General features: G+C 40.8%; 1 protein-coding gene across 50 annotated transcripts in view; it reads right to left on the minus strand.

Annotated features, from left to right (window-relative positions):
• Nucleotides 1–257: 257 nt before the first annotated feature.
• The window catches only part of ANK2 (ankyrin 2), a 699,107-nt gene continuing 684,988 nt past the window's right edge, over nucleotides 258–14,376 (minus strand). For 21 of the 50 annotated variants that reach the window (XM_060416741.1, XM_060416747.1, XM_060416725.1 and 18 more), the window contains 8 exons: nucleotides 13,428–13,710; nucleotides 11,383–11,674; nucleotides 8,917–9,009; nucleotides 8,343–8,426; nucleotides 8,067–8,231; nucleotides 6,885–7,067; nucleotides 5,131–5,222; nucleotides 258–2,553 (listed from right to left, as the gene is read on the minus strand). In XM_060416741.1, the coding sequence (XP_060272724.1) occupies nucleotides 2,370–2,553; nucleotides 5,131–5,222; nucleotides 6,885–7,067; nucleotides 8,067–8,231; nucleotides 8,343–8,426; nucleotides 8,917–9,009; nucleotides 11,383–11,674; nucleotides 13,428–13,710 (1,376 nt within the window). In that variant the 3' untranslated portion in view covers nucleotides 258–2,369. The remainder of the gene's footprint in view (nucleotides 2,554–5,130; nucleotides 5,223–6,884; nucleotides 7,068–8,066; nucleotides 8,232–8,342; nucleotides 8,427–8,916; nucleotides 9,010–11,382; nucleotides 11,675–13,427; nucleotides 13,711–14,376) is intronic. The other 29 variants (XM_060416762.1, XM_060416763.1, XM_060416759.1 and 26 more) reach the window with 5 other exon arrangements.

Raw genomic sequence — 14,376 nt, forward strand, 5'->3', positions numbered from 1 at the left:
TACTTGTGATTCAAAAACTAAACATAAATCATTGTTTTTCTCCTTTTGCATAACAATAAAAATTCTCTCAAGACAGAATACAGTCTGTTTCTCCCAGTGCTTAACAGCATCGGGCATGAAGAATATTCAGCTCCCAAACAAGAACAAAAGCAAATTGTGTCTTCCTTCAGGCTTCACATCTATGTTATCTCCTTAATATTAATCTGTAATCTCCTGGAATCAAAGGTGAGTGATAAAGAACCACCAATCACTGTTGCCACATTTAACACTTGTACATTTTATTTAATTAAATCAGCCATTGTACACATTGCAGCTATGTATTGTTAGTGTTGTATTTTTTCCGTTAACTAATACATGCCCTCAAAGATATATTCAATTAGTGTTATCACCATGGGAACAAGATGCTGATTCATCAACTGAAAATTCACTTCTTCTCACAGTATTCAAGTTTTTTGATTACACAGCAAAAATCAAAACCAAAAAAAAGAAAAAAAAAGGTGAATAACCATTATGTTGTTACACAGACATCATCTGCACTGCAAATAACACAACAGAAATGCTTTTCTTGAGCTCCAGTGAAGGTTTGGACAAGAAGGCCATGGTGTGCTCAAAAAGTTTCACCACTGGCCTCCCTCATTTTGGCTGCCAAAGAATGCTTTATTTCCTATCCAAATGCCAAAAAGTGCTATCATTTGAGGTTTAGGAGATTTGGCTTGTGGGAAACCTCCCTCCCAGGAAATTTTCTCTCTTGGCAACATTACTTGAAATGATGAAGTACCATTGTTTGTCATCTTTGTTTTTGACATTCGGAACAATGAGTCATTTTCGCACAACCGGAAAAGACCAGATAGAATTGGAAAATGTTCAATCCCTGGAGGATAGACTCTAGTTTTTAAAATTTTTAAATTTCATCTTCATTGAATATACTTTTCTTTAACAAATAACTGAGTCAAAATGTATACTGTTTATATGAATATATTTGTGAATATATATATGTTAAAATGCTACACAGCTTCAACCACTAGAGTAATGAGGAGTGGGACATGGAAATCACTCAGATGATTAAAGTCCCTTCTTTGAAGCAGACAGACAGGAACGTGCACAAATGCACTTCAGAGTTTCCAAGGGAGTTCGGATTTCAAATAAATAAACTAAAAATTTTAAACCCAAACCAAAATTTTCAGGATTTCTCAATCTCGTCTGCAAGCTACAAAACAGACCTAGCAGAAAAGTGAAAAGTGCTTGCTGAGGGTAAAAAGAATGAAAACCATCGATGTGATTAGAAGAGGGGTTTGTGGTTTGATTCTTCAATGCTACATGCAGGTATTAGAGAAGATATAAACCTGGAGCGGAAAAAAAAAAAAAAAAAGGAAGAAGAAACCACTTCAACATGGTGAAGGAGTTCAACCATTTGTGTTGGGCAAGTCTTGTTTCCGATGAATTATCTACAGTGCAGTGGCCAGGAGAAAGTACCACCAATAAGACAGCGTGGTTTGCTAAAGCAGCAATGAAAACTGGGAAACTACAGTAGTTATAGCTTTTTAAAATACCCTGCCAACATGTCCCAAATCTAAAGGACCTGAAGATGCTAGACAGCTGTGGGATGCTGCTGCTGGCAACTGAACACCTCACTGCTTCATCTCGTTGCCTCGGCTCCCCGCCTCCCCGCCCTCGATGACGGCTGGAGAGTCATAAATCGTGGCTGGCCAGCACCAGCAGTAAGTGCTTAGTTAGGACAGTTCTTCAAGGTTATGAGCCCATCTTTAACTAGGAGCCAGGGCTACTCTGGAAATTCTAAGGACATGGTAGGTCTGAAGTGCTTCTTTTGTGGTAGAACTGTATTATCATTCGATTGTGTTAGCAATGTCTTAATGAACCGTGGTTCACCAATTCCTCTAGAGGCCTTTTACTCCGTGATGCCCAGTGTAGTCATGATAGGCAGTGGTTTTAATTTTAATATAGTGTTCATCTGAGCATTAGCTATATACATCGTACACGGGTATCTCTTGGAAGGATTCCTACGTGTCATCATTTGAAGAGGTCTGCAGGTGAAGTTCTCCCGTTGAATGGATTTTCATGGAGCTTGTGCAGAAGCCAAGAATAACAATGGAGGTGGCCAGGTCCCAGGTCAGCACAGACACAACAGAGTAGTGGATACAGCATCCAGAGTAAGGGATGCTATCTTTGGTCACAAATTAGCTTACAGTTAAAGAGGATGGGGGAAAACTCAAACCAAATGCCGCATGTTTCCTAGAAGTGAAATGTCAGGGTATCCCATTAATCAGGCCAGTGAGGTCACTCCTCTTATGAAACGGGATGCTGCATATTGAGTGAAGGTGTGGTTTCTGGTGTGAGAACTGGGCAGCCCCTCACTGGGCCTCTTGCTTCGAGTCCTCCTTGCAGAAATGCCGAAGGAGTTGCTGGAGGTCGTGCTGGAGGTCATCCTGGTCTAGGGCTTCTGGGACATCCTCCAGGTGCTCCAAGTAAATGCGTTTTCCCTGCTGGTCCTTCACCACAGCCCTCTTCTGGGTTCTAGCTTTACTCATTGTTGTCCTGGAGGAAAGCAGACAAGAGAATGTTACATTCTTTCTTTACTGCTAAAGGCAGCTACTACCTTTGGCACGAGGGGACCCAAGACATGAAGGCAGTACTTATTGTCGACGCCTCTGTACTGGGCAGTTACCATCTCTGCACTTCTTTCTTTTAAACACGGCTCTCCTATTTAAATGACTCATGAGATTTCTAAAAAGTATTCTGGAACAAGGAGCATTTTTTTTTAAAACTTTAAGAAATATTTCAAATAAATTAAATGTTGCTTTCATGATTCTCTTAAGAACTAACCGTACAATCATGCCTGTTTTGATTAGGGCACTGCTTCAGCTCGAAGTACTGTTATATTGGTACAATTATTTTCCTGCATCCTTACTGCAAGGTGATCACACTGTGATTTGCTCCCTCTCTACTTGTAAATACAATTCTTCACTCCACAAATAAGTGATGAACATGTCTTATGGACCAGGTACTATTATTATAATAGCAAGTAAGGAAACTGGATCTCAGAGAATTTAAGCAATGCTCCAAATAAAAAAAATAGCTCAGTTACTAGAGAGCAGGGCCCAAAATCAAAGATTTCAGGATTTGAATCTATAACCATGAGGCCACAGAGACCAACTTTATACCAGCATTGGAAGTATCAGTTTTTGAAGCTTTACCCAGTATTTTCCTTACAGATTCCTAGTGTCAAGAAGCTGAGGGTTCTGCCCACGGGCTGCCCTTAAGCATTATTCTTCCTTCTGACATCTCTACACATCGGTCAAGAACACCTTGATTTTTTAAATGGCTGACTTCAGTCAAAACACTTCCGGCTTACCTTTGGACATCTTGTCTCCTTCCGTCTCTTGTGCTGTCTTATCACCCCTTTCCTTTGAGTCTACCTGAATTATTTGGGACCTGAAAGCAAACTTTCACTTATTCCTTTTGAGTAAAACGTCAAATTTGGTGCCAGTGGTTGAAATCAGATTGTTTTATCACTATTCAGCATCCATATATATTTTTTTCGCCCGAAATGCAAATTTCTGACTGTTGCCACCAAGATCTAGCATAAATCTTCAGGGCACTGGCGTTGGGGGTTAAGCTTCTATCAGAGGACACTGCTTGGTGCTTTGTGTCCACAAACGTCAATCAATGTGTTTATGAATACACTTACATATACGGCTCAAACAGTGGGATGAACTGCATGCCTATCAGGGGAGCAGCGGGTGTGATCAAATGTCTTCAGCAACATGTAAGATAAAGTGTTGTGGATCACAAATAGAGTTCCATAAACTAAGTAGCTGTGGAACTGGACTGAGATGTCTATATTCCCGGCTTCAAATTCACCAGCTGTCACTGACAGTTCTGGATGAACTGGTCTCAATCTAATTCCATCTTAAGATCTCGTGATGCTAGGGTGTGCGTGGTTTATGTGGTCCCATATGAATAACTGAGTAAAAAGACGTAAAAGTTCAGAGTATAAAAAGCACTTTATCCTTAATTCATATAGCATTTTTAAAGTTCTGTGAGCAATTACTCTCTCTTAAATTCCTAGCTGGGGGCTGTTTTTCACATGTGGTTGGAGGGTGGAATTGTGACAGAACCTTTAATTTCACTGTTCTAATTATTATGTTCTATAAGGCTAAAAATAGTCTTGTAGAGTACTATAAATGACCATCTTTCTTTTCTTTTCACTGAAATGAAATGCACAGCAGTAACTTCAATTTCCACTGTGTCTTCAATGAGAAGCTGAGAACATTTTGTTGATACACATGGCATTGCTAGAAGTCCAGAAAGAAGTGAGGTAACAGTGCCCAAGTTTACACATCGAACAGGCGATGGGGATGAGGGTAGACCAGAAAGCCTCAGAGTGAATTCTTGTTCATATGCACAGATATGAACTGCTTACTGCTTTTATAATGCTTTCTGAATTTATTAGGCCCCCGGCTTCAGCCTCACTAGGTACATCCAGCTTCATGGGTATCAAATTCATGCTCATGTTATTTGACACTCACATGCAGGATCATGAAACAGCTTGTTAAAGACAAAAACCCATCAAAGGAATGATTTACCAAGATTGAGCTGAAGGCAGCTAGATTAATTTGTGAGCAATTTAATTGGGTTCCTCTTACTCTGTTCTACAATGGAATATCCCAGATGGTTGGCCCAATGAAACTGGTGACTTGCTGAAATCTAGGAAGGGACTGTCTAACAGTCATCTATTATCATGTCTTAGTGTTACTTAAAAATTTTTTTATTTGTTCATTTATTTATGGCTGTGCTGGGTCTTCATTTCCGTGGTATGTGGGATCTTCCTGGACCAGGGATTGAACCCAGGTCTCCTGCATTGGCAAGTGGATTCCTCACCACTGAGCCACCAGGGAAGCACCTGAGTACTACTTTTAAAGCATCAGGAGAACACTTCAGGAATGACACAGCGACAGAAGTGTCACTTGACGGAAGTCTTAAAATGCAGGGTGAGTCTGTAGCTCCCAGAGGTTTTAGGGTAGATGTGCGGACTCTATTTATCTTTTCTTAAAATTAGAAAACTTTTAAAAAGTGTTAGTTGGCAAAGCATCACCCCATGCTAACCCAAACCTTCTAATTATTGATCCATCCTCCTTCAGGACTTCATTCTCTACTAAACTGGGGGAGTAGACTTTCATGTGGCTACCTGTGTAACTCAAAGCCTGAAATAAGGAAAAAACAGAACAAGACAAAGTCCATCATAAACCACAGACTTTATCTACCACTCTGCATAATGGATAGTCAATATAAAAATACATGCTTGAAAGGATAAAGAAAAGCAATTCTTAGGAGCAGATCTAAGGATCAGGTTTTATTTAACAGGTCTGTAAAATTTCTTCCATTCATGAAGGAGACTTGTTCAACTACTTTACAGTTGTCCCTGCCTATACTGGTTGATTTCTAATTTCCTCCTCGCCTCACCCTGCTCCTTTCTACAACGCAGACTTTAATGACAAATACAATCAATAATGACCAGAGGCAAAAACAAGCAACAAAAAAATAAAGCCCAAAGTGTATAACTCAGGGGATTCTTCTTTTGATAGTTCAAGGTCGCCAGTTGTCAAAATGTGAAGAGTATTATAAATAAAGTATGCTCTTAATATCCTAATGCATTCATATATAATCTCAATGCATACTGTGGGTGTAAAAGAGGGCATACACATAACATTTTGGAGAAGGCAATGGCACCCCAATTCAGTACTCTTGCCTGGAAAATCCCATGGACAGAGGAGCCTGGTAGGCTGTAGTCCATGGGGTCGCTAAGAGTCAGTCACGACTGAGAGACTTCACTTTGACTTTTCACTTTCATGCACTGGAGAAGGAACTGGCAACCCACTCCAGTATTCTTGCCTAGACAATCCCAGGGATGGGGCAGCCTGGTGGGCTGCCATCTATGGGGTTGCACAGGGTTGGACATGACCGAAGTGACCTAGCAGCAGCAGCAGCAACACATAACATTTAACTTCAAAATGTTTCAATAGCAAAGAATGTTTCATAGACGTATTTTGCACATGCCCACCAGCCCTTAGCTGAATCTTTGGGACCAAATGTGTTTCAAATTTCAGGTTTTTTCCCTTTCTGGATTTTAGGTAATATGAGGTATACACGGTATATTCTAATATCTCAGTTGGGTTAGGGACAGCATCCTGAAATCATACCCATTAATATATCAATAGAAAAACACAAACATTCATTCTTTTGGAATAAAAAAGACTCCAAGTCATTACAATTCCTTGTCAGTTCACACTAAGTTTTTCTGCCACACTAGCTTGCTACTATCTGAAAAAATTTGTTTCGGTTTTCAAAATTTGAGGAGTTTTTGTATTGTAGTAAGTGTTTATGGATATCACTGTGGACCCATTTTGTAATTATTGAAAATCAGAACTTAATTATAAATGCTTGATTTATTTATGGTTATGAAAGATATCTGAATCTTCTTTAATGCTTATCATTGGAAATATCTGAGAATATCCATGAGCAAAAATAAGGGGCAATATCTAATTTTTTCCCTTACTAATTGGAAGTACAAGTCAGTTCTGAGACTTTAAGGCAAGAGGTACCATCATGCCCCCACTTTGGAGATTCTGATTCAGAATGAGCTGAAGTGAATCCTGGTCATATGGATTTTTCAAAACTCTTCAGGTGGCTCAAATGAACACATGTTGAGGAAAATTATTTCACTGTACACATTATTCAAATAGGAATTCTACGCTCTTGAATTATTCTGCATCCTTCCATGAATACAGGTATGGAATGACACAATGATAAATCATTTTCTTCTCAAACAGAAAGCACATAAAGACAAGGTGATGACGCTTCTATACCTCTTCAAAGTCATCTTTGGCTGAAGGAAGATCAGTGGCTAAACTAGAATCCCCCAGATGTTTCTCCATCCTCTCTCCATGGACCACAGTTGTCTTAACAACTTTGCTGACTCTACGGCCTTCCACTGGTTCAGCCTGAAATTGTGAGGTACTGGACAAAATGCTGGGCTCAGACAAAGTTACCTGATGAATGAAGGACACACAACATACAGTTTCTGATGACCAAAATGTAACAATGATGAATTTTTCTAGGCCAAAACCCACATACTACAATGGTGTATCTTAAAAACAGCTTTTTGTCCACAAGAAGCAGAAAAAAACTACAATCAACTGGTAACATCTAGGTAATGACTATACAGACACAGCACCAAATCAGCCACTTAATTTGTTGCTTGGACAGAGGTTGATCAGGAAGTTTCATGACTGAGGAACTGGCTGCTCAGTGCAGACACAGTGCCCTATGGATGAACTCTCTTTTCCCAAGTGTAAATGGGTTGTTCTGACATTATGAAGACAAAATTAACCATCAAAGAAGGAACTTAGAGAGACATGGGAAACTGAAAATGTAGATTTTTAGAGAACCTCATGTGTATAATAATAACATTTTGAGGATGTGAATGGATGCAAGATGGTGAGAATGTCCCAAACTACATGTCAAAGAGAGTAAATACGCTTCTGAAAGAGGGAAGTAAAACAGGAAGAAATGAAACTACAAATCAAGGGAGTTTCTGGATCCTGATTTCAGTGACTCTGAAATGCAGAAGTTTAGAAATCCAGTATTTATCAAAGGTGCCCTAGAGAAGGCTGCGGTGACTGACGGGACACAGCACCACAGCGCATTTGCACAAGTTTCTTTTCCAGAATCTACCACTTGCCTCCTAATAGGATTGCTGTCTTTAAAATTTTGACTTTTGGATGTCTGCTGCTGTCAACTGAATTAATGAGAAAGTGGAAATGGAAAGGACCAAAGACAATCAGTACAGTGGTTACAAATCTCCCTCGTGGTTATTTAAAAATTTTCTAAATCACAAAGACAAAAAAAAAATCAATGTGTAACTAAAAACAGACTGCCTTACAAAGGGGAGAAGTGAGGCCAACAGGATTAAACTATCTCGTCCAACTCTTGTGAGCTCTATTTTACACCTCTCCATAAAGTCAGTTCTGGAGACGTTATGGGCTCACCTCTGACTGCTCGGTGTCACTCTTCAATACAATGCGTTTTATGACTTTGGAATAGCCATCCCCTTCTTCAACACTGACAGAATCCTGTGGTGTTCCCTGCATTGTAATCTCTTCTTTCTCTGTGCCATCAGAGGAGATGAACCGCCTAATAATTTTCCTAGTAACCTAGAAGACATTTTATTCATGTAACTTGTTTTTAAGTGACAGTGCCAGGGTACTGATACACGTTTAGACAGAAAACTTGAATCAATCATGTTAAGATACTTAAGATAATACCTTCTTTACCACGGTGTGTCCATGCTCATCAATGTATTCTTCTTCTGTGACTGTTTCTGGGGGTATGTCAGGCATATCATCTCCCTACACAGTTGAGAGAAAAGGGTCACTTCTGTGTTTAACATCAGTGCTAAAGAACTACTCCCAAGTGCTTATAATGCAAGGAATGTTAGAAAATTAAAGGAGCTTTGAGAAGCACTGCTGAGATGCCAAATCCTGTCAAGTAGTAAGTTTAAAAAAAAAAAAAAACAGGTGGGTAATAACATGCTAGAAAATCTGACCAAAGTTAGCTCAAACTTAAACAAACAAACAAAAATAGACCAGCCAGAGGTGAGGTGGGTGGAGCTGGAGATGCCAAATCTTGCTCTTGCTGTTCGTTCTCTCAGAGGGGGGCTGTGGATGTCATTACTGCTGCATTTCTTTACAAACAGAACTTAGGAGGGTTAAGGATCTGCTTTCTGAAGGCCATGCACTACCTAAGGAGCATGCCAAGCCCTCCACTCCAGGCTGCTCACTCTCAAAGGGTAATGGGGACAGAAGTGTCCTGGACGTGCAGTAACGGAACAACTGGTACCTGAATAATCACTCGTCGGCGGACAACCCTGGTTGTTACCATCGCCTCCTCATCTGAGCTGGCCTCCAGCTCACCTAATTCCTCTGTTAGCTCCTGGTGGAAGCACGGAAGCAGGGTTTCTGTTTATCATGCTAAGGAATGTCTCTTCACTACAGGTTTCTGTTTTAGCTCACACTGGTTTCTGCAAGTTCTATTCGTGGAGGCTTCGGTAGAAAAGCCAGGAGGGGTGAAAAAGGCACATGCTGGGCTCAGACTTCAGTGAGAATATAGCCTTTTGTTTACTGAATTAAAAAAAAAAATCTGAAATTCTGAGAGCGGCCTGAGCACCCATCCGTCAAACTGCATCAGAAGAAAGAAGCAACTTGCCTACTCTTCTTGGACTTCAACTCCTGATGCAGGCACAGATCACAGGCAGCTCAGAAAACACCTGTGAGCTGTCGATTCTTGGGCTCAGGCGTGGAATGACCCACCAAAGGCACAGAAATAGCCTATGCTTGTAGAAGAACTTTCTGCAGGAAGCCAAAATTTCCTGTAGCTAGTATCTGGCCAGTAGTGAGTTTCCCTGCCATCAAGGAAGACAGGCTATGAATAGTATTAGACTTGCTGTGCAGAGGAGCTGAGGTGCAGAGGCCAATCCAATTTTATGGGTCTGACCCAAAGCCAGAGCCGGAGCTAAGGTCATAACTTTAGATGAAAACATATCTCTTGGGAGCCATATATTGAATCATTCTTTCCTAATGGAATGCTATTTTTAAAAATTCTATTGAAAAATAGAAAAGATTACTCAACTAAATTTTGTCAACATACTTTAAAATTTCACTTATATTTCCATATTCTTTCGTGCTGCAGGAAAACATGTAAATTTCCAGCCAAATTATACTTTAAGTACACTTAGGAACCTACTGCCTAGAAATATGGTCAGTAAGAAAAGTGACTGAAATTGGACCCTTAAGTCAGGGTCATGAGATGAAAAGGGTCAAAATAGGAAGCTTAAGAGAAGGAATTAGAAATTCATCAATAATAAGTAGAATAGCCCCACATAAATAATGTGGAATATAGGGCAATTTATCAAAATTTACTCATGTGCATAGGACAGATTAAATATACGAATTATCCAGGTAATTGTTTCAAGTGTCCAGTTCAGTTAGCCTATATATTCATAGACTAAAATTGGCAAATTTTAAGTTCAGACAGCATCTATGAAACATTTTTACTAGAAATTCATTTAAGCCAAGAACTTGAGAGACGAATAAAGGCTGTACAAAGGCAAACTTGGAATAAACATCCATTCATGGGATGAATTCATTATTTAAAATAGCTGCCCAAATTTGGAGCAGTTCTTATCTGCCTGGATCTCCCCTAATTTTAAACTATGATTTTAGATAAATCTTGCCAGCAGACATCACACTCAGAGTGAACAAAAACAAATGTAGATGTTAAGCCTGAAGACATTTTCCCTCCAGTCTTAATTCTTTTATAAAACATTCTTTCCTAAAAGATGTATATGCATGCTTTAAAAATACTCTGACATATAAAATGTTTTTAAATCCAAAAAAAGGAAAAATATATCTAATTTAATTTATATTGTTTAATTCAGAAAGATGTTCACACGTGTGTGTGTGTGTGTGTGTGTGTGTGTGTGTATGTGTGTGTGTACGTGTGTGATTCCTTCAGGGAGCTATTGAAAATGCTGGTTCTTGTCCTTTCCCCTCCCTGGGTTCATTCTGATCCAGGAGTTCTGAGGAAGGAGCAATACGAACCATTCAGACCGTGTTCTGAGAATAAATGGTTCAACTCAGTTTCTTAAGATGGTCTCCACCTCTCTCCACAATATCAAAACCTCACTTAAAAACAGAGAAAAGACAGTGACGCGTCCTCATGCTGCTATTCGTTTTCTGACTTTTGGAACCAGCCATCAGCGTAGGTGTAATGTCCTTTTTCTAAGTCATTCTTAAAATAAATAGGAGCTCCCACTTGGAAATAATACTTCCTCTAATGAGAAACATTTGCTTTGGGAGGTAAACCCCACTCAGTACCCACAGTTGGTGTGCTTATCACCGGACCGCACAGACAGACTTGCCAAGAGGGCAGATTCCAGCACTCTCCCACGGCTGGCCAGCTTACCTGATGCTCGGTAAATTCCCCTCACTAGTCATCTTTATTTATAAGATAAGTAATTCTGAAAGGTAATATCAGGTATATTATTTCACCCCAATGCTCATTTTTCTTAGCAAAAGGGTTTCCAACTATAAAACTGGGGCTGATGGTCAAAGAGCTAGAATTAGGACCATGTAGTACTCTTTTTCTAGATTCACGGGTTCTAGGGATTGGCGGGCTTCCCATGGCCCAAGTTAATTAATTTGGCAAGCTGTTCTGTGAGAAAAACAGGTCACTGGAGAAAAGGACATGGGAGAGGGTGTGGAGCTTTGTTCCACGTGGACAAAGAGACAGAGGGGGAGATTTTACCTTTTGAAAAGCAGCATCTTCATCAAGCTTCTCGAAGGCCTGAGGCTGGTCCTCGGCCGACTCCACGATCACGAGGCTGGTTTTCCGAGGTGAACTCGCCTCCCTGCTTTCGGGGGGCTCCTCAGGTTCCTGCACAACTGGAGAGCCTCCCCGCTCACTCGATGTCGGAGTTTGGAGATACAGCCTCTCCTCCTCGGGAGGGGTGACAATTTCCTCCGGTGTCTTGGCGGGGGAGCCCGATGTTCCCGTGGCCTTCTGAGTCTCTGACATTTCTGTCCCTGGGGTTGTCACGCTGAAATGGAAAAGCCCCAGTATACCATGAGAACACAGGCATTTGTGCCCCCACTGAAGGAAGGGAAGATGAAATCTGTCTTCATAGTCCATGGAAGTATAAATATGTTTTCTAAATTTGGCCAAGAAATGAACTGTGAACAAATATTGTATGTAAAATATAGTTACAGCACGTTGATGTAGCATTGACTGGGAAAGATGCATTTTAAAAAGGTAAAAATTATTCTCAAATGTATTACCATTTCCTAATCTCTACAAAGTCGGGTAATAAATAATATGAGATATTAATAAATAAATGATTTCATCTTTCTTTGATAACTCAAGGTAATATTGATGATCTGAGGAGGTTTATATAAGAAAGATCCATGGACAATAAGGCTTCTGAAGCAAGACCAAAGTTTGGCAAAAATTTTAAAAAGCAATATATAAACCCCATGTTAAATATAGTTACCATAATTATAAATAGAGGGAGATTCTTGTTATATCTCTGGAAAATCGTTATTACTTGATAAGATCTTTTGGTATTGAAACTTTTTCTATTGATATAGTTTTAGTAATGCAATGTTTATAATTGCAATTTCTTTTTTAAAAAATTATTTGGTTACACCAGGTCTTAGTTGAGGCACGCAGGATCTAGTTTGCTGACCAGAGATTGGGAGCATGGAGTCTTAGCCACTAGACTACCAGGGATGTTCCTATCATCTCAATTTCTAAAAGAAAAAAAAATGTTCCCCTACTTTATTATAATTTTCTGTCACTCTATAGATGTTAAATGCCCCGAGTGCTTTTCTGATAGTTCCTCTTTGCTTCCCATGTTTTCCTTCTTCCTTCTGTCTGTTCCTGACCTCTCCTTTATGCTCTCCCCTACAATCTAAAGGCAGGTGGGTGAGAAGGCGGTGCTCTGTGGAAGGCAAGGTCATCTTAATGCCCATTTTACCCTCTTCTCCAAATCCAGTGATTTCAGCATAAAGCACAGTCAACGACAAAGAGCCTCCTGACACACTAGTCTCACATTTCAGGGCGGGGACATGCTTGCCTTTCTCGTGAACTGGTCGGTTTTCTAGACAAGTGTCATTTAAGAAACTTGCTTTTGCTTTTGCTTCCAGGAAGCCCAGAGCTTGAGTTCTAAGCTCACTGCACTCTGCAGCTTCCTTTATCCAGAAGCTCTCTAGACGACTTCTCTTCATTCCCATTCCAACCTATAACGGTCTTTCAATCTGTGTGCGTAATTTGTGCGGCATTTCTGTATTTATTGTCAGCCATCTCATAGCTTTGTTGAAATACACATGGTGGCTTCTCCTGCACTTGCCCTGTTCACACTCTGCACCAGTCAGAACACAACCGGCACGCACACACAGAAGTGAGGTGCAGCCTGATACACAAGTCATGGCCGCACAGTCTACAGCATCAACAATGCCTTCAGAGACACACCCTTGACCTCTGACCCTGTGAGGTGAGTAAAGTGGATATTATTATCATAATCGATAAATGTGGAAACGGAAACTCAAAGGGCTTAGGCATTCACCCAAGGTCACCGAACTGGAAAGTGGTTCAGGCAGACTTGTGCCGTGCAATGCTGCCACACGACGTCTATTAAATATCTTGCTTCTTTTCCTCTAGTTCTGGCACTTGTTATCTGTGGGGTCATTTGAGAACTATCTGAAAACGGTTTACGCTTGGACATGGCTGGCACCCTCGCCAAGTTGGCTGGCATCTCTGGACTGACCCAGCACAGCCTTTCTTTTGGAACTCACAAGTATTCTTGCTGTTCAAGAGATGACTCCTCAGGCAGGTCTTGCATTTTCCCTGAGAAATCCTGTTGAACTTGCTCCTTCTGAGTCTGGGGAAGGAGCTCGGTTGCAGAGCCGTCACCCTCAGTTTTGGGGATGCCATCCTGAAAAGTGGAGTAACCAACAGAAATGTCTTCCTCCGAGACGATGGGAGGGTGGTCAGAGGCCTCATCCTCTTTAGAAGCAGCATGCTCCTCTTTCTGCTTGTGCTGGGCAGTGCATAGCTCCTCTTGGAGTACTGAGAACCCTAGAGGGGAGAATGATTCAAAGTAAGTGCTTAATTGAAGCTTAACTATATTAAGTAGGTATTTATTAAGTAACTATGCCACGTCTGTGATAGGTTCATGGTTAAAAAGTTGATAGAGGCACCGTGTCTGCTTTCCATCTAATACTGACCATCCAGGGAAGCACAGGTAAGTAAGAAATATGAAAATGCACAGTGATTGGGCCACCAGAACTAGCTGATGAACTACCAGGGAAGTTCATCCACAGGGTTAAACAATCAGGAAAGGAAATGCAGAGGGTGGGACATCTTCAGTAGACCTAAGATAAGCAGGAATCCACTGCAATAGTCAAGGCATAAACCTACGTAGTAAGAAGAGGGTTAGTAAGAATGGTAATAAAACTACTACTACTACTAGCTAACACATTCTGAATATTTATACTACACATCAGGCACCACTGTGGGCTTCCCAGGTGGTGCTAGTGGTAAAGAACCTGTCTGCCGAGGTAGGAGACATGAGAGACACGGGTTTGAACCCTGGATATGGAAGATCCCCTGGAGGAGGGCATGGCATCCCACTCCAGTATTCTTGCTTGGCGAATCCCATGGACAGAGGAGCCTGGTGGGCTACAGTCCATAGGATCGCACAGAACCAGACATGACTGAAGCGACTTAGCACAGCACGGGAAC

The sequence above is a fragment of the Ovis aries genome, chromosome 6 (assembly GCF_016772045.2).
Source record: "Ovis aries strain OAR_USU_Benz2616 breed Rambouillet chromosome 6, ARS-UI_Ramb_v3.0, whole genome shotgun sequence".
Lineage (NCBI taxonomy): Eukaryota > Metazoa > Chordata > Mammalia > Artiodactyla > Bovidae > Ovis > Ovis aries.